This window comes from Balaenoptera ricei, chromosome 12 (assembly GCF_028023285.1).
Source record: "Balaenoptera ricei isolate mBalRic1 chromosome 12, mBalRic1.hap2, whole genome shotgun sequence".
NCBI classification, from domain to species: domain Eukaryota; kingdom Metazoa; phylum Chordata; class Mammalia; order Artiodactyla; family Balaenopteridae; genus Balaenoptera; species Balaenoptera ricei.
The window spans coordinates 29,655,819-29,676,954 of record NC_082650.1 but is presented as its reverse complement, the minus strand read 5'-3'; the positions used below and the strand labels follow the sequence as shown (position 1 = coordinate 29,676,954).

The 21,136-nt window shown below is 40.4% G+C and overlaps 1 protein-coding gene across 3 annotated transcripts in view; it reads right to left on the bottom strand.

The window, feature by feature from the left end:
• The window catches only part of SLC2A12 (solute carrier family 2 member 12), a 55,856-nt gene that overhangs the window by 19,467 nt on the left and 15,253 nt on the right, over positions 1-21,136 (bottom strand). Inside the window, exons 2-3 of one of the 3 annotated variants that reach the window (XR_009506155.1) lie at positions 16,002-17,342; positions 6,246-6,524 (exon numbers count right to left, since the gene is read on the bottom strand). Coding sequence is in view for 2 of the 3 variants with exons in the window: in XM_059941161.1 (XP_059797144.1) it covers positions 6,358-6,524; positions 16,002-17,342 (1,508 nt within the window). In the remaining variant the exon portion in view is untranslated. Of the gene's footprint in view, positions 1-5,036; positions 6,525-16,001; positions 17,343-21,136 lie in introns of those variants that run through there. The other 2 variants (XM_059941161.1, XM_059941160.1) reach the window with 2 other exon arrangements.

The following is a 21,136-nucleotide window of genomic DNA, read 5'->3' as shown; positions in this document are numbered from 1 at the left end:
GATCTAGTGGAGAAAATTCAAGAATTGATGCCTTGGTTTATGTAATACTGACAAACTGGATGTTGCAGCAATTGACAAAGGTTTTGACAAGGATGGTTCAACACCCCCAATATGGAACCTGTCAGGTCAAAATAAGGAGAGTAAATAAGTAATAAATATTTGTAAATTAATTTAAATAATTAATTAATTCGTAATAATGTTAAAATAATTTTAACAGTGATCTCAGAACCATAAAAATCGCAGGTTTTCAGATCCAGAGAGCGTGAAATAAAAATCTGAAAGTGGAACTTGCAGCAAGATAGAACTTACTAAGAGGGTAAAGTCTTTCCATGGAAGACTTAGGAGCAAGATGGTGCCAGAATCTTATAGGCCTCCATGTTGCCTGAAAAAGGGCTGTGAGTACCCAAAGCAGAAGGAATGGAGAAGCTCTTTCAATTCATAAGTAAAGAGCAAAGAGGTATAAATCATCACATGGGGATATATATTGGTATTTAATAATAACAGGTGGAAGTTTTTTTCTCATTGTTCGTTTGTTTGTTTGTTTGGATCCCTAATGTTTTTCCAATGAGATGGCCTAATTTCTCTCCAACAAAAATCAAGCTACTGTCACATGCCACAGTAAAATGGTGGCTCTCTCTGGCTGTCCTCATTATCCCCTTCCCTGATGATAGGCCCACAGGGGGTGCTTTGTGATATCTGCTTGTGAGGAATCCACAGAGTAGTCAGAGATATAATAACTCTTCCACAGTGAGTGAAGTCACTCACTGCAGGTTAGCAGGCCCTGCAACAATTCTCCTCAATGCCTATTATTTCACCTTTAACCCCATTATTCCAGGCCCACCTCAGCAATATGTACTTCTATAAATGTCAGAGTCTGCATGTGTCCTCTAGGTTACAAGGGTTGAGGAAATTTTGGTCTTGCTGGGAGATAATTGTCCACAAATATTGAAACTCATATTTCACATGGCATTAAATCACCAGGGCTGCCCATTAGAACTTGCTTGATCCAGATGAAATCTGCAGCGTTTATGGCTGCACAGAGTGTCATAAAAAGACCATGAAGGACAAATACGTTGAAATGTCTTTGTTTGCAATGGAGGACATGAACTTGAATGAATAGGGCCAATCAGTGGAAATGGCTGAGCTCTATCACATATCAACAGCCACACTTAGCTCCTCCCTCCTCCATATTTCAGCCACTGCTGAACAGTTTTTTCCACTGAGGTTGTCATTTCTCTCCCTGTACTTTCAGATTCAAACCCCACAGCATTTCGGGCATGCTTTCCATTTGGCTTGAGCATCTTCTGAACCACCTGGCATGGCAGCCTCAGGTTTGAAAGATTCATGGAGGGCTTGAAACTCTTACCAGGGAACTCCTAGCAGCTTTGGAGGAAGTTCTACACTTAGGCTGCAGAGTTCTCAACAACTTGATGGAGCCAGTGTCCTATACTTTGTAGGAGTGAAGCCAATTAAATTATGGCCTTATAAGTTCCTTGAGTGGGAAAGTCTTGTCCTTTAAAAATATACTCCACCGTAGGCCACCATCTCCAATATCAGCAGTGGTACTGTAGCTTTATTTTTATTTTTATTTTTTGTATTCTCCCTTTTCTCAGTCTCTCTGAGTTTTGTTTACTCCTGGCCTCTTTTAAAATACTTTTTTCAAGAATATGATCTTGGATTACTTATATTTAACAAACCAAGGAAAACAATGAAATAAAACCTCAATGTTCCTAATCTTTCTATCTTAATGATTTCTAGCCAGAATCAACCGAAATGATTTCTTAAAATATTTTGGGGAAAATTGGATTAAATGAAATAACCCTTAATAAAAAATGCCAGAGTTAAAAATGGAGCCCTTTTGTGATCAGGTACTAATTGGGAATAAGAACGGTGGCAGTGGTCTCCAAACTTTCTTGCCTGTGTAGCCTTTAAAATAATTAGAAAAACTAAGTACTTTCTTTCATTTATAAATCAACATCTAACATTTTTTTACCATAAATTTAAATGACAGCAAAAGATGCAATTTCTATGGTATTTTTAAACTCTATATTTAGAGTAGAGAATAATTATACCACTCAAGTATTTCCAGTGGAATTTAAATACAATACCCATTTGATACTCATCTTCATCCATTTAAAAAATATAACAATAAGGCATTTAACATAAAGTTGACATTGTTTTCAAATAGATGAAATGTGGGGGACTTCCTTGGTGGTCCAGTGGTTAAGACTCCGCACTTTCAATGCAGGGGACGCGGGTTTGGTTCCTGGTCAGGGAACTAGGATCCCACATGCCGCGTGGCACAGGCAAAAAAAAAAAAAAAGGAGATGAAATGTACTGTTCTCAAGAATAATAAAAATAGATGGGGAGTTGAAAAAGTTTTTTAATAGGAGTGTCACTACATTCTTTAAATTAACAACAAAAGTTTGTTGTCATGATATATCAGCTGATAACTTGATTAGGTCATCCTACAGTTTTGTTGAAAGCAAATTACTGGAAATATCTAGGCTTATGAGAGAATTATTATCTAGTCATTAGAGTCATTTTTCCATACCACACCTACACCAATATTTCCAACTGCCTTTTTGATTAGTGTTCCTAAGGTTTTTATAATTGGGGACATATATCATAATAAGATTTCTGGTGGGTAACAGGTGTGCTTTCTTTTAAGTGGAAGAATAGTTATTACTGGGAAGACAGGGAAGAAGAAATTTTAGGAAACAGACTTTTCCTAAAAATCCAAAAATTGATTTCCTTTGATGTATCATTGAAGGAATATTGCAGAATGTAGCCCCCAGGATTATGCTTATCCCAGTTTGCAGATCACTGAACTAGAGTTCAAAAGGCAAAACAAAAAAGGGAAGGAGATACAAGAAATTAGTCTTTTCTGGTTTACACTATAACTTGAATGTCGTGCTTCACATGTAACATTTTATGCTGTGCTTTTTTTATGAATGATGCTTCAGACTTCAATGAGAAAAGTATTAATAGTTTTTAATATTACAGGTGTTCCTTGGAAAAATGCTTAATATTGTGTTCTGAAAAACAATAAAGTAACAGGTGAATGCTGTGTTTATTAAGATAATGTTAGAACCTTAGTCTGTTTCTTTAATGTCTTTACTGTCTGATATTCATAATTTTCAAGGGCATGGAACTGTGATCATAGCGTGGGAGGGAGAGGAAAGTTAAACACCGATGCATTATATTATGTGAAGAGTTGCTGACGGTAATGTAGTAAATGGTGTTACTTCTCTTTGTTTAGCTGTGCTCATGCTACAAAAATGTAGTTTTAGACTCTTTGGCTCTATTAGGTACCACTGTGCATCATTTAACTCCGAAGAGGAAAGTGAGATTTAATTAGCTAAGGCACATATCTCTTTAAGTTTTTCCTCTTTTGCTTGGGTGCAAATTTAGTATAAAACCATTCAGATCCTATTATTTGTTTACTTGGCATTATTGCAACGACTAACACCAGAGGACCATATAAATCACCACTTTAATCAAGCAAAATAAGTTTTAACTTAATTAACTGGAAAAAAAAAGAACAGTATTGGTGTGAATATTGATGATAAATGAAATGTAAGATTTAAAAGAAAAAAATAAGATTTGAAAGATCTTAAAGGTAGACACAATTAACACAAACCCATTGTGTGAATACAATTGTATAATGGCTACATTTGATAATAAAATTCTCCTGTTTAAAGAATAATAATTTAATCAATATGCCTTTTCTCTAAGAGTATGTGATTATCCAAGAAGAATGGTAGAAAAAGAAGATGAGCACTAAAAAAGTCTTTGACGGTGATGGTTTGGAATATTAGAGGCCTGGTGTCTAGGAGGAAATATGAAGAATATCAAAATATCTTTGAAAACATTTGATATAATTCTGGTCTGCAAGCCTTTGTTCTAAACCCTGTATATCTTAGAGTGAAGCAGCTGAGTAAACTTCCAAATTAGAACCTGCTGTTCCACACCTCTGGAATTGTCATAATTTTTAGCTGTGCAAACATCACATAAACAATTGCTTTTGGAAGAGCTAGAGTTATTTAGGTATAAAATCTAAATTTAAATGTTATGGCAGATGAGTCATATGCTTCCTACTGATACCCATCCTCCAAAAGACTGGTTAAACTCCATAAAACCAAACAAAACAAAAAGCTAGGCTCTACAATCTTTGTACCTTAAAAAGCTCTAATTTCTTGTTTTAAACAGAAAGGTGACCTTTTTAGAATATTTGAGTTGAAAGACAATTTTTCATGGGTCTCGCATTTCAGCATGTCTCATGAGAAAAGGCACTGATTTTGTTCCAGGCTGTCTTTCTAAGGATGTTCATATAAGAAACAACCTTGGAAGATAAAGTGTCCCCTCTAGAGCAAAGTTTTGTTTACTCTCCAGTAAGTTAAAGATAATGTCTCCCTCCAGGGGAAAAATCAGGCCGGCTTACTGTCTATTATAAAAGATTTGGGTTCCCTAAGCTTGGGGTTCCTCTCCTCTAAAATAACCTGGTCTATGTATAGGTGTCACCTGGCCTGGTTCATGATGCCCTGTGGGTACTGGGGCTTGGGGAATTTGTGCAAATGCTGATAGTCTGGCTATTGCTATTGCTATGAATAATGAACTGTCCTTTGTCTCTGACCAAGGAGTCTTGTGTCTTTTGCCAAAATCCATGAAACTGAGGCTAACTTGTAAGCTTGCAAATGGGCTCAAATATCAGCCAGTTTACAGTTCTTGAGAGTTTGATAACTTGTGGCTATGGTATGATTTTTCTACAAAGATCTTTTATTACTATTATTAACTTTAGACTTCCAGCTTACATCTGAGAAATTTAACGTGATTGTTAAGCCTGAGATAATCCATTGAAATATTTCTATAAGCTCTAACACTAATTAAGTAAACAAATTCCAGGCTCAGACTTCTACATACTTCTCTTAGGAAAACCAGGAAGGAATTGTCTCAAATCTTTTTTGGAAAGAGTTAAGTTCTAAAACATTCAATTACTAAACCAAGGTAGGAATTATTATCCCATGATATGACTAATCTCAATCTCTCTCTTTTTTTTTTTTTCCCCACTCCAGGGGAAACGTTGAATCTTGTATTTGGAGCAAATATGGAAATTTGGAAATGAATATTTTGGCTAACACCATACATTTTTTTTAAATGGCCTTAATTTTAGTAAATTTACATGAACCTTCTTTAGTCATCAAATGAATTAGAGGTGGCCACACATCCTCAATTGAGTAGTTTTACTCAGATATAACTTTTGGTCAAATGTGCATGGGGTTCCCCACAAACCACTTTTATTTCTGATGGCCTAGATACTGACACAGATTCATACTAGAGGAGATCAGGATATGTCAACCCCAGACTAGAGAGATAGCTCCCCTTCATCACAGAAGCTGAGAGAGTTCCAGAAACTATGTTTGACTCATCTAACAAATATTTCTTGAGCCCCTATTGTGGGCCAGGCCCTAGGTTAGGCTCAAGGAAACAACAATGAACAAGCCAAAGTTTGTGTGCACACAGGACACAGAGTCTAAATTAGTTGCACCAACTTAGAAGAATGGACAGTTGGGTGTTTCTCAACCTAAATCACACCTTTCACCTTTCACCAAAGACTCAGAATTTTCTGTAACACCTGTCTGATAACCTAGAAAGCTCTCTTGACTGTAGGTAATGCAGAAATGAACCATATTTCAAGCAACACATGTATTTTCTTTAGTCTTGACCTAACTGGAATGGTGCATAGAAGGGAGGTGAGGAGGACCATGGCATCATAATTCAATATGGGGCTATGGAGCATCTGCTGTGTCTCCTGATGTGCCTCAAGCAAAATGACTGCTGGGGTCAGTGCTGGCCTTACCAAAACTATACATCTCTTGTCTAGACCATGGCCAGATATTTTTAAATAGCACTAATTACTAAGTGTATTGAGTCCATGCCACACACCAGGCACTGCACTAGGTACACGTCATACAAGTGGCTTTGTTCAACCCCACAGTTACACTGTGAGGTGGATCAGGAAGCTGAAGCTTAGGGAGCTGGATTGACCTCCCTGGGGTCCTACACTGTAGAACTGTGGTTCAAGGTCAGGCAGCCTAATGCCAAAGCGTAGTCTGAATTCACACACTCTGTTGTATAGCCTCCAAAGGCTTTCTGCTCTTCTCCTAAACCTCCAAGCTCAGGTCCCCCTTAAGGCCACTTGATGTTATCCCTGATCCTTCTTTATTTTTCTTCATCACTCTTACCTCCACCTAAATGGTGACACTTCTCTCCTCCTGAAGTTGTATTATACATGCCTTCATTTTCTGGCTTATTGCCTGTCCCCACCACTGGCTCCACTGGGGCGAGGCGTGGCTCTCACTCATCCATCCCTGAGTCACCAGCAATGGGTACCATGTCCAGTGGGTTGTGGTGAGCAATCCACACGTGCTGGACAAGTAAGTGAGCAGATGAATCCCCACCACTTTCTTCCTCTCTCCTCTCTTCCTGGTCACTCCAAGATGCTTTCTTGCTGGAACTCCTGCCTATTTGGTAGAAGAGATTGGGGGAGGTGATTTGCTGTCACCTGTCATTCAGTCTTCAGTGTAAAGTTCCGCTTGAACTTGTGAATACAAAGGCAGTTAAAGGATGACAGTCATAGCCTCATTATGGAACTTAATATATGACCTTGGACAAATTCTTTCCATCTGCTCTAATGAAAAGATATTAGTCATGAGATGGAAGAGGAGTTTAATTAATTTATGGACAGAGGAATTTTTGGATTTAAAAAAAGCCCTAATAATTGTTTTTTTAAATTAATTAATTTATTTTTATTTTTATTATTTATTTTTTATACAGCAGGTTCTTATCTATTTTATACATATTAGTGTATACATGTCAATCCCAATCTCCCAATTCATCCCTCCACCACCCCACTCCCCTGCTTTCCCCTCTTGGTGTCCATACGTTTGTTCTCTACATCTGTGTCTCTATTTCTGCCTTGCAAACTGGGTCATCTGTACCATTTTTCTAGATTCCACATATATGCGTTAATATACGTATTTGTTTTTCTCTTTCTGACTTACTTCACTCTGTATGACAGTCTCTAGGTCCATCCACGTCTCTACAAAGGACCCAATTTCGTTCCCTTTTATAAAAGCCCTAATAATTGTTGTGAAAAGAACAGACACACACATTTTTCTGAGTTACAGAGACTGTTCTAAGGAGGGCAGCTACACAAGTATTACCTCAGATGAATTCATGAAATAATAACTTTACGCCTTGGGCTTGGGCTTGGGCTCATCTCTGCTTTACTTTTGAAGCCCAAGAAGAAGAGAAATCGTTATGTGGCTCTATGTCCTCACAATGTCAGGACTTTTTGGTTCTACCCTGAAGCTTGAACCACAATAAAAAAGTGTTCAGTTATTAGAAGGAGCTAAAATGATCAGGACCACCCCAGAAAGACTGGAAAGTCAAGTTAAGATTTCGAACATACTTTAAAGTGAGAGATGAGGTGTGGAAAACGGAATGTTTCATAAAAATCTCCAATAAAAGCAGTGGGGTATGTATTGTGATTTTTATTTGATGGAAGAGTTTTAGTATTAGTTACAGAGAAATGGAGGGAAGAGATTCTTAACCTCAGGCTACGAAACCCTTCAGCAGGCTAGTGAAGCTTACAGATTCCTGCATAGAATAATATTTTAAATGTATAAAATAAAATATATGAGATTACTTGGTACCAAATTTATGCCCCCTCCTGAATTCTAGATTCCAGCGTACACCTATTACTCTAAAATCAAGGAAACAGATGACCAGAAAGTAAAATGATGTAGGGCATACACTTTAACCTAAAAATAGAAATACTTTTTGACAAGAGAAACTATGTTGTGATCTAATACAATGAAGGAATGTTGTTCTAAGCCAACACATATTTTAAAAGATTTAATAAAGATGATTTAATCTTGCTTTGATTTTGCTTTGGAACAGCAAGTGCTTTTCCCTTTATGCCCCTATTTACACAAAGGATTTGCTTCTATTACAAGTAATAAACTCTCTAAATGAAATACCTGAGCAATAATCACATCAGGTTAATAAGTTTTATAATGCATTCATGATCTGGTATGAAAATTTGCTCTTAATAAAAATCTTCTTTAAATTCCAAATGGTTCGTGCTAATGCTCTAGAATACAATTTTGGTGATTGAATTGGAATTCTTATGGTATGTTTTCTTTAGAAAAGAAAAAATGAACTGCAGCATGAATATAAACAGAAATGACTAACTCTTAGCAAGAAAAAAAAAAGGACAATTATTCAGATCTCTTCTAAAAACCCTAAGAGAATTGACAGTCTCAAGCCACCCATGTGAATTAACTGCTTGTTTTCCTTAGAGGGAATGTTTGGGATTCTGTCTCTGACTGCTTGCCTTCTACCCTCAGGCGTGAATATCCGGATCAGTGCTTGGAACAGCAATTACAAGTTGAAGAAACCGTGAGATGAAGGGTTATTTCCCTTTCCCAAACCCAAACCTCCTTCAAACTGAGATTCTCCATCTCATTAGCATTGCTTTTGTTCTAAGAAATGCTCAAAAAGACTCTCTTCTCCATGTGAAAGCAAAAAGCAAAGGTGTCCAAAAAAAAATCTGGGACTACTTTTAGATACTCTGTGTCTAAAAGTAGGAATTAGTGAAATTCCCAAATAACTCTTTATGACCTGACAAAGAAATGCCCTAAATGCCTCCAACTACTTATTTCTGAGCCCTGCTAACTCTCCTGCATCTTTTCTTAGAGGCAAAAACAGAAAAAGATTTTTAAAACTCACACCACAGTTGAGACAGGAGGGAAGGCGGCAAGGCACAACCTTTAAAAGAATGACATAGCTGTTGAGGATATGACAAAAACTAGTTAGAACAGATTATGCCTAAGATGGTGGAAGATTTGACTTCCAGAGGACCTTGAGCCTCATTATAAGCTCATTATAATACATTAGCATATGCTAAATGACATACACACAGGCACCATGACAGTTCCAAAGCCAACCATTAAAGGTCAAAAAGTGGGCTGTGGCCCAATTTCTGGAAATCTCTGCCCCTTCCCCAAAATAGTTGGAATAATCCTCCCACTTGTTAGCCTATGAAATTACCCAGCTCATAAAAACTAACTACCCCATATTTCGGGGACTCTCGCCTTCTGAGATGGCCCATGCTCTGTCTATGGAGTGTGTATCTCTCTAAATAAACCTGCTTTCCCATTTAACTTTCAGGGCAGAGTCCTCTTGCCTGCCCTCTTGTATCCTTCACAAGCGTCCTATATTAATAAATCTACTTGCCTATCACTTCACATCTCACTGAATTCCTTCTGTGCTGAGACGTAAAGAACCTGAGGTCCATTAAATCCTGTGACCAGGTGTGTGGTTTCAGCTGGGAGACTGTGGGTTCGAGTCCCTGCCTAAGCCAGAAATTTTGGGTTCAAGTCCCAACTGAAGTGCAGCTGGATTCGAGTCCCACCTGAAGGAGTGAGATTAGAAGATTGTGGGTTTGAGTCCCAAACTGAGGTGTGTGGTTTCAAAGTGATGGATTGTTTTGCAAAAACATGATGGTTTCAGGAGGAACAGGAGCTTCTGTGGCAACCTAGTGTTCCCAGCTTTCCTGGTACTTAGCCTACCCACTAGATAGCTTGACACAGATAAAGAAGCACACTTGGAGAATTTTCCTGTATATTCACCTTAGTTTTAAAGTTCTTCTTTCCCTTTCCTCCTTAGAAACATAAATGTACCCCTGCATGGTTTTCAAACAGATATATACAGTGCTGACTTAAAGGGACAGAAGGAAAAAATGTGAGATGTTGTGTCTTCCCTCAAAGAGCTTACAATCCAGTAACCACATTCTGGTTAATAAACCAAACAAGCATACAAAAGCAGTACATTGTATCATAAAGGACTAAGTTGTAGTATCACGCAGTAACTTCCATTTACATCATACACTATAACATCCAAAACACTTGCACATGCATTAGTTCCCTTGATGCTCACCTATACTCTGTGAGATAGGACAGGTATTATTATGCCCAATTCATGGATTTAGAGAGAGCTTCAGAGAAAATAAATGACTTAAAAACATATAACTAGTAGGCAGAAGAACTGAGATTAGAACCTAGGTTTTGTGATTTTAAATTCAGGCTCTTTGTAGCCCAGAACTGAACTAGTCTACACTAGAAATAACTAGTAGTTCATACAAATAAAGACCTTGAAGAAATGGAGTGAATTCATAAGACTTTCACTGAGCTTTCAAGATAGGAGGGACTTGGGTAGAGTAGGGGGGGGAAGGAAAAGAGGCCACAACAAATGCTTTCTGTCTCTTGACCTGGGTGGGGAGCAATGGGAAATAAAAATGCCCAGAGAGGCAAAGCATTGCCTCATGTCACAATGCCAGGGGGGCATCATTCTCTTTATATCCCATGTGAAATCTATATGTGTTTCTATATGAATGGTAGCCCTGAAAGAAAACTCCACAGACTACGATGTAAATGGTGCCCCTTGGAGTTGTGCAGACACTCTGATGGAGTTGGGTGGGATGATGGAGAACCTTGAAAATCACACATCTTTTCCCTCCAGGATGAGTGATATAGTCGTAGAAAGAGCATGGAATTAGGCTTCAGATATCCAGAGCTCTAGTCCTAAATCTGTGTGATCTCAGTCTCTGAGAGTTTCTTGTTTCTTTTCTCTAAAAGGAAAATGTAGGACTAGATCATTTCTAATCTTCTTTTCATCTTGAAAAGCATTTGGTTCTTCTGATATGGAAGAAAGTGGGAAGCCATGGAAGATTTGTGAGCGGTGGTGACGTGGGGAACACAGTTACTTAGGGGATACTGGTATGGAGGACGGTTGGGTGTGGGAAAGGCCTAGAAGGGGAGAGAACCACAGGAAGGGTCTCCCAGTAATCTAGGGATGAGACCGAAAGGGGTAGACTAGGATGGCAGAAATGGGAAGGAAAAAATGAACACAGGAACCCTTTGTGAGGGAAAATCCAAGAGCATTTGCTCATTGACTGGATTGGGAAACGGGCCCAGAACGTCAGACCTGAGTGACTGGCAGAGTCACTACCCCATGGAAAAGAAAGACAAGTCCCCTTGACGTGAGGGGAATAAGAATTCAGCCTCAGCTTCTTTGTGTTCAGCTGACAGTGAAGCATCAAAATGGAAAAGTCCAGCACTCATTGGGAAAAAGGGAACAAGAAGTCATGTGAGGCAATGGAACTGGAGATACGTGACAGTCGTCACCTCAAGGGAGACAATTAACGTTCCTGAGAAAATAAATATGAAAGCTTTTATAATGCATTAGCAAAAGAGTGTTTTTTGGTTTTATAGCTAAAGAAACAAAAGCCAAGAGACAGTAATGAAATGACCTCATGGCTTCTTTAGAACTAGATGGAATGGAAGCTAGTCATATAGTTTAACAAGTAATGTTTTAATTAAAAGAAATAAATGTCTATCACAGAAACTGAAGACAGAATACAGAGCCTTTGACCTTCTGAAATATTTCTTTCCAGATTCACATCTATTCTCTTAGTCGAGTTTATCACGCTGGCCATTTTGTCCTGTGTCAGTTTGGCTAAGCTGGAACTACATTTCCTTCCCTGTGTAGTTCTGGGTAAGGGTTGCCCAGAAGAGAAATTTGCCTGAGACTTGGAAGGCCAAAGTGACACTCAGCCCTGTGCTTTGGGGGGGTTGGTGCCCTGGACATCAGTGCAGGTTGTACACATTGTTGTGATCTGCTGGTTCTCCTTGTTGGCATGGGGAGCAGACAGTGCACCCAGATCTCCTCCTCCAACTTCTCCAAGTACCAGGCCAGGCACATGGGCAGGGCTCTGTGGAGAAGGACATCAGTTTTTCTGCAGGTGGCCTGCATCATCAGAGTTGACATGGTAAGAGACAGATGTGGGTTCCAGGTTCTTCTTATGGATTCCAGTTTGCCCTAGCAGGGTCCCTCGTCTTTGTTCCCTCGGCTCTGCGTCCAGCTTTTCCTCCCACCTGCCCTGCTGACCTGCAGAGACTTCAGGCTGCAACCAGATGCAGAAACCACAGGCTTCACGGACTCCACCAGCTTTCCTTTGCGGCCCTGATTAGTGACTTTCTCCTTTGCCTCTAACCGTCCCCTACCAGACCTTTGCTTGCTCAGCAGCTCTCACAATTATGCGATGTCTAATCCCTGTAGAAAATTCCTTATCTCATATCACTCACAGCAGTTCTGCTTTTCTGGTAGAATTACTCACACTGTCTTCTCATCCAGGCCTTTCAATACCTAGCCTCCCTTTAATTGACTGTACTTTGTGCATTTCACTTATTCTCAAGGGATCATTAGCTATCAGAAAAGGGTGATGAAATTTTAAACTTGATCTTAATATCTCTAAATAGGCATCACGATAGACTGGGAACCAATATTAAACCATGGCGTCTGGGGACACTATCTATAGGTTTCTGGTGCCTGGGCTGGAAGCCTCCACAGCACCCAGAACTACCCAGCTCCAGCTGTTAACAGAAAGAAAGAAACTGCTATCTTGTTTAAGCCACTGTTATTTTGGTCTTTGTTATAGCTGAGCTTGAATTCCAACCAATATACACACTAAACATTATCTTAATCAAGTTTAGTTACTCAGGTAAATGCACATCAAAAACTTCTGCATTCTCATCATTATTTTCCTTCTCTTTTATCCTGTAGCTCAGCCTTATAAAAAATGTACATGCTCGCTTAGCTAGCAGAGCTTCAGAAAAAGAGAGACTGTCTCTATCCTGCATAAAATGCAGTGGCCCATTTAATAGCCTCATGTGATGGACAATGATACACTATTTTCATTCATTCTTATTTCTAATATATCTTCAAGGAGAGGACTGAACTGACAATTAACAGTTACTATCAAGACCAACACAGTTCTGCCTATTCTTGTCTTGGCCATTTCAGAAGACAAGAGATGTTTTCATGAGAGCAAGTCACTTAACTTCTCTGAGATTCAGTGTCTTCATTTATAAAATTTGGTGAATACTTTTCTTCCCAGGCTTGTTGTAAAGGTAAAATGAAGTATTCCAAAGTATGTAAAAACTTCCTAGAGCAGTGTTTGACATAATAGGTGCCAATAAATATTAGCTGAATCTAAAGCTTAAATTATGGATTTTTAAAAATTAGTATAGAATACTATTTAAGGAATTCTAGAAGATAAATAACAAATAGCCTCCAATAATTTTTTTTCCAAAATCAGATTGAGCTTCCTGAAAAGGGGAACTCTTGCTCTAATATAATAAAGTACCAAATGATATGTGAGTGACTGAGGATTTACTGTACTTTTCAAAGTTACCCAAAAACTAAAGAGAAGAAGAGTATCATGAGCTCGAGAGGACTCTTACCATGAATAGTTTGGCTCTGGAAGTTTAAGATCAATGTCTCTCATATTATAATGTGTGTCATGTCATAACCTCTGCCAACCTGAGAGGTTCTCTGAATGAAAACAAAGAGGGCATCCTTTTCTTAATTGATCTGTGATATTTCAAAAGATTGGATCAAGAAAACTGATGCAAAAAAGAAATATTTTTAGTTTTAGGATGAATATATAGGGAAAAAAAGATGCCAGCAAAGGGAATCAAAGGAACAATAAATACCACCTGAAGTTTATCAAGTAAGCAAACCTTATTGATATAGAAAGTTTCACAGACAAGGTTAAGTTGATTCCTTGGTACAAGGTAGCACTCATATCTTGCTCTTCTAATAGACTTTGAAGAGTTTCTGAAAATAACAACTTTAAAAAGGTGCTTACTCAAATTTTATTAGCTTTATGTATCAGAGTGGCCACATAAGTATTGTTATTGCTGCATGTTATGGCTCCCCAAAATTCATATGTTGAAACCCTAATACCCAATGTGATGACATTTAGAGATGGGGCCTTTGGGAAGTAATTAGGTCATGAGGGTGAAGCCTCCATGGTGGAATTAGTGCCCTTCTGAGAAGAGACACAAAAGATCTAGTTACTTTTCTCCTCTCTCTCTCTCTCTCTCTCTCTCTCTCTGTCCCATATAGCAAAAAGTCTGCCTCTATAAACCAGGAAGAGAGCCCTACCAAGAACTGAATCTCTTAGCACCTTGATCTTGAACTTCCCAGCCTCCAGACTGTGAGAAATAAATGTTTGTTCTCTAAGCCATGGCAACCCAAACTGATTAAAACAAGTGTCTCACAGGTGCACACCCAAGATAATTGAATCTTGAAAGAATGGTAGAAACTTGTTTCCAGGAAACTATTCGTTAATGATGTTTATCATTTTCAGTCTTAAGAAGCAGGGTCAGGGTCCAGGAACAGGTCAGAGAGAGCAGAGGTTGATGGTATTGTAGCATTTCCTCTATCTGCCCATGCACAGTCCCTTATGGGGAAATCTGTCTACTCATAGTGTGAAAGGAAGGGCCATCTTCTGGACATCAGTGCTTTAGATCATGTAGTCCAATCTAGCCATAGCTGCTTAGACTAAAACAACCCCTTATGACCTGGCACAGCAAAGAGCAGTGTACATCAGATTCCCTCTATGGAATCTGAATGAATCAGTATCTAGAGACTGATCTCACATAGACGTAAGAGTAGAAACTAAAAGATGAGGAAGCAGAGTTGAAGGAGAGGCCGTATGGGCCATGTGCAAGTCCAGTTATTAATTAACTGAGATTAAGCAGGCCAAACCTGCTGGTTGCTGACCAGAAAGAAGCAGACACAGGGAGCATAGCTCAATCCATTCAACCAAAATCTCCTTGAAGACAGGGACAGTATCTGCCTTGTTCATTACTGTTTCCCTAATATTGAGCATAGTTCCTGGCTATTAAAACAATTAGTCACTCAGTACATATCATTTGAATGAAGACTTAAGAGTGGATCACTAGGACAAGCCCTCTCCAGAAACACTGTCCAGCGTCTGGCACCAGAAACCTGCACGTGTTCATGAGATTCCTTCTCCTTCAACACAGCCTATGTCTTCTCATTATTCTTGAACCTCCAGCACTTCCCTTTATGGGAGAAAATTTGTCTGCTCCTTGATCATTGTAAACAAAAGTTTCAATATCAACTCTGTAAGAGAGGAAAGGAAGGAGGAAGAAAGGGAGAGAGATGGAGAGGAATGAGAGTGGGAGGGAGAGGTGACAGGTAGGAGGTGATGGTGGTAGAGACAGACTACCCTTGATTTTTAAGCACATCATTTTCTAGTGAGGCATAAAAAAGATCCTTCACAACTTCCCTACAGAGAGGTTTAGACTTTGGATGTGAGGCTAAAAGATGAAAGAACTGTAACAAACAACCTATTCTAGCAAACTCCAGAGTTTGCTCAAGAGAAGTGATTAAACTTTGTCACTGCAATAGACTGACTATATCAAATAAAACAACCTTGTAGCTACCTCCCTGTAGATTGTTTGTACTATGTTCAATGGGAATGCATTGACTCCCATTCTCCTGTTTAACAGACAGAGTAAAGTGCCCCAGGATGTTACTCTAGCGATCAAATATACTTCAGTAATGCATTATCCTTTCCATAATAATTCCTTCTTAATTCCCTTCTTCTTCTTTATTACTGGAATGCATCTACTATTGTGTCTTTAAGAAAATCTAAACACAATTTTTTTTCCTTGCACCTATGAAGAAAGTAGAGAATGATATAGAAGACAATGTCCCAGTAAACTTTGTTTTCATAAAACAATATATTCTCTTGAGCAACAAGTATCTTTCAAGGTCTGATTCATTCCTAATCAACTGATATTAAAGTATCCTCATGTGACAGATAATGGGAAACTAACCCTTGGTTGAATACTAGCCCTGCACATTTCACACGGCAGATATAAGCCAACCATACTTTCCTCATTAGCAGAAACATCAGGTGGTCAATATCATCCCCATCTTGCTTCTAGTAGTTCCGTGTATGAGGTACTATAGCAGTAGGATGCTCTGACGGGTCAAAGATAATATATAACATTCATAAGGGGAGAGAGGGAAGGAATACAAAATAAGATACTTACTTGGTCCTAGACCAATTGAAAATGCAGCAACATAAACAAGCAAGCTGGCTAAGGACAGCCATTTCAAAAAAGCTGGGACGTCCGCAGGGTCTGTGATGATCTGGTATTCAGTTTGGCTTAGTCCAGCATTCGATAAGGATGCCAAGGTCGTTTCTCCTCTCTTATCCATGTCATTTCTCATGGGCCTTAGTGAGCTTCTGCTGTGGGAAGCCATTCCTTTAAAGGATTCTCTAAGAGTGTCATTGCTGGCTGACAGGTTAGCTGGTCCATAAAACACAGACTCATCCAAAGACTGGTTGATAGGACTATGGTTTCTGCAGATATTGGTGAAGTTCATATGGATGTTGAGGTTCACGATGCCCATGGTTACCAGTGAAGCTGCCATCACAGAGGAGCCGACACAGAGGAGGGTTTTGCTCCCGACATGGTCTACAAGAAGGGTGGCCGGGATGGTGCTGATGACCTTGACTACCCCAACCCCTGTGGAGGCGAGGCTAGCTGCCTCGTTGCTTTGGAAGCCAACGGACTTCAAAACAGTGGATGCATAGAATAATATGTTTGGCTGGCCAGTGATTTGTACAAAAAATACCAATGTTAAGCCTATCATGATTCGGGTCCTCATGTTGTCCTTTGAACGAAACAGATCCCCAAAACTGTACTGATATTCATCTTTCAGGGAAGATTTTATCGCAGTGAGTTCCTCCGTTGTATCGGAGATGGCTCTCAGCTTTCCGAGAACCTTGCTAGCAGCTTCCTCGTGTCCCTTCATCACCAGAAACCGAGGACTTGGAGGAAGAAAGTACATCGCAATCGCTTGCAAAACTCCCAAGGGAATAACAAGGCCGAACATGTATTTCCAGCCGTGGGAAACATTGGCAAACGCGTAATTTGAGATGTAAGCAAAAAGGATGCCGATGACAATCATCAGCTCGTTCAGCGACACAAGAAGGCCTCTCTTGTGTTGCGGAGCAATTTCTGCAATGTAGACACACGTGGCGATGGAAGAGAGTGAAATGGAAACCCCAATAGCAATGCGTCCCGCTATGAGAGCCGCATAAGATAAACTGATGATCAAAACCAGGCTCCCAAGTCCAAGGAGGCAGGACGACAGGATGATGGCGGCCCTTCTTCCGCACCTGTCAATCAGGACCCCTCCGATGAGAGAGGCCAGTAGGGCCCCGATGAGGAGGGAGCTCACAACCATTTCCTGCTCGTGGCAGGTCAGGGCTAACAAGGTTCTTATCTGCAGAAGAGCCCCAGAGATGAGGCCAAGTTCATACCCCACCAGGAAGCCGCTGACAGCAGCCGTGACAGATGACAGGAGAGTAAACATACCGCAACCTACGAGCAGAGAGAAGAAACAGGTCAGTTCTGAATTGTGTCTGATGGAGACTTAAGCTTGTCTAAGTACGTTTTTCATAGCACTGAGTATAAACACATAGAATCATAGTCCAATAATACACTAACCAAGACATGATTAAAGAAGGAAAAATCCTTTTTCTTTCATTTTTGGGGAGGAGAGGGGTGGAGACATTTAGAAAGTTATTTCTTCTATTTGTGATGTGATGTTGGTTTTCGTTTTGAGCAGACAGACATGCGAGATAAGCAGATGACAGATGACGAGGACTGAACAAAAAAGAACACGGTTTCATTCCTGCCTTGGTGTTGGATGAGAAATTCAGAGAGTGTGGCTCCTCGGGTCCCACTGTCTAAGGCAAGCCCTTGAGGGCAGGACAGAGAGCGAAGCAGCCTCCGGAAGGGCCCCAGTCTTCCCAGCGTGGAACCTGGGGCAAAATGAAGCACAGCCTCCAGGAAACCTGCCCTCCGGTCTCCTTGGCCGCAATCGGGCCACTGCTGGCTTTTGCTGAAACACATGAGGGTGTTGGGGGAGGCCAGGATGTGAGCGCCTCCACGAATTCAGGGCTGGGTCAGAAAGAAGGAGGCGGAAGTAGGTGCAGGGAAAGGACCCGACAGCATCCATCACTCACTCTGAGGAAGGAGGAAGGGGCATGGGACAGGGGGAAGAAGAACAAAAGGGGCTTTATATTGTTCCATTCTTTTAGGGTTAACATCTGAGGGAAAATGGTGAAATGTTAAAAGTCATTAATTTTCGGTGGTAGGTACATAAGGGTGTGTTACATGTCTGTAACTTGTCATAACAGAAAGGAGACAAAACAAAAAGACAAAGGCTTAGGGAAAAGTATCACAGGTCCAGGAAGCAGTAGTTTCCAAGGCTGGAGCACAGAAAATCGCTCGTCCTGTTTTAGGAACTATGAGATGCCAGGACGTCATGTCATGTATGGGGACACAGCATGAGCTTGGGGAGGGAGGTGGGAGGGGGCATCAGTGAAAGTGGGTAGGTAGAGAGGGGACACTTCATGCAAGACCTGGCAGGTCACAGTGACAACTTTTTATTGTATTCGCAATACAGTGGGGTCCATGCCCACTGACCAGTAAGAGGGAAGACACTCTGAGCTTCTTGCTGCTGTGTAGAGACTAGTTGTCAAAAGGCAAGGCTGGTAGTAGGGGCTAGTTTGTCGCCTTAGTCTTGACAAGAGACGGTGCCAGCTTGCATCTGGGTGTGAGGAGTGGAACTGATGACAAGCAGACAGATTCAAGAGTTAATTTGGAGGTAAAAACAATGACACTTGCTCATGAATTGGTGTTGGAGGGTAAGGAAGTGGGTCAGAACCCAAGACGGCTCCCTGGTTTGAGCGGTCGGTTGGGTGGCTTTACAATATTCAGTACCTGATCTGCAGGCTTATGTACTATATGGGCCACAGGTTGACCTAGGGAAGAAGCAGAAGGGACCTGGCTATGGGTGGAGGTGAAAGGAGAAGTGGAAATCAGAAGTTCCACATTAGATTTACTAAAACGGTTTACTTGTTTTACCTGTAAGCTGTTCCGATTAAAATATCAGGCAGTGGATTGAGCATACAGATTTGGAACTGAAGAGGTAAGTCAAGGCTGGGGAGATGTATTTGGGATCCAGCAGTGTGTATTTGGTATTTACAGCCACAGGGATGGGAGAGATCACTTAGGGAGACAGACTAGAGGAACAAGAGAAGCAAGACGAGGACGAGGACCTAGGGAATGTCAACATTTAGAAGAGGAGGCAAAAGCAAAGGCGATGGGGAAGCAGCAGATTGAGATGTGTGTGAAATGGACTAGAAACGTGTGCTTGGACACACAATTATCACAGGCTGAGCTGAGGCTGCTCAACTATGCCGTTGCTGGAGTAGGAGGTGTGGTTTCAAAATGCCATTTAGCTTTGGTGAAAGGAGCAGGTCAGATAAAGGTGATCTGACATCGCTTCCCACAAGTATCCAAGGTATTTTACATCTCTGGGATCCTGATGGCATGTGGAAAATGGGAGACTCCAAAAATAAAATTTAAAAAGCATCAAATATTTAGATGGAGGAGCAAATAAAAATGCAATAGTCCACAATCAAATAAAGTTGATGTATGAGCATTGTGAATACAAACCATTAAATTGAAATTACATCAGCAATTTAACCAGCTAATCAGAAAACAAATATTTAACATCATTACACAGCAGGCATCTTCCTAGGTACTGGGAGATATCTATGTATATGTACAGATATATCTCTATATGTATCACAATGAAACAAAACAGATGTGGTTCTTGCCCCCCAAGAAACTTAACATTCTAGTGATATCTCTATTTTCTATTATTTATTATGTACTCTTTTAATTTTCACATGCAAAATGACTTTGAAGTACTCTCATGCCCTCAATTTCCACATATTCTTTTTTCCCACGTGATCTTAAAATCCTCAACAACAAATTCTTCTACCACAGGTGATCTGAGTCAGATTCTCACATTTGGATAAGAATATCACATTGCTCCTTATCTCTTCTTGTCATTGTTCTTTATATCTAAGTTTGATGTGCTGATTAGGGTGTGTGCTCTGGCAGTTGGTCTCTAGTATTCAGGTTGGAGAAATAAGTGACTCTGGAGAATGAGGCACTTGAGAGGCAGGTTGAGTGAGGCACCCCAGAAGCAGATTTAGAGGGACAGAGGGCGGCATGGGGTACTGAGTCAAGGACACGGGGGAAGAGATGCCAGAGCTGTGTGAGTAGCAGAAGACGGTCTTTGCCACCTTGCCCTTCTCCTTCGCCTTCCTTAGTTTCCCCGTTTTGTTGGATGGGAAATAGTGCTTCCTTAGAAAAAGAAAGACCCCTTGAGATACAAGAGTTCCTTCCTTTGATGCTCTATTATCCTACTTTATTTTTATTTTTACTTTTTTAAAATAAATTTATTTATTTATTTATTTTTGGCTATGTTGGGTCTTTGTTGCTGTGCGTGGCTTTCTCTAGTTGAGGTGAGTGGGGGCTATTCTTCGTTCTGGTGCACGGGCTTCTCATTGCTGTGGCTTCTCTTGTTGCGGAGCATGGGCTCTAGGCGCGCAGGCTTCAGTAGTTGTGGCGCGCAGGCTCGGTAGTTGTGGCTCACGGGCTTAGTTGCTCCGCGGCATGTGGGATCTTCCCAGACCAGGGCTCGAACCCGTGTTCCCTGCATTGGCAGGTGGATTCTTAGCCATTGCACCACCAGGGAAGCCCTCTATTATCCTACTCTGGAGAGAGTCGAGGCAGTGGGTTAAGGAGGAAAGAGGATGGGGGGAGGGGGTGCATGTTCCAAAGCCAGCTTCTTGTGGTCTTGGGGAGATATCCCCTGACAAAAGAGACCCAGCTTTTTCTTCTGCTTTCTGGACTTAGCTTCATATGCCTAGTTCTTTTATTCAGGGTTCACAGGACACTGACAGACTGGGATGTGTGCAAAGGGTCTGGAAACCATCCTGGTTTGTCAGTGTCCCTCTTCAGACCCAGCAGCTAGCACTGAGTATAATTCTTTAGAGATATAATAAAACTGTCTCCATATGAATTAATAAAAAATTCTCATTGCAAAATTACAAGTTTTTAAAAATTATATATCACAGTATTATCTACCTATCTATCTATCTGTCACCTATCTAGGCAATTTGCCTTCAAAAGCTTATACAGTTGCACTAGGACATTCTATGACCCTATACTCACATAGGTTGGGGGGGAGGATACCAACACAGGTTATATGCTACAGAACTAAGCTATGGTCTTTACTGTTTGAATTTTAT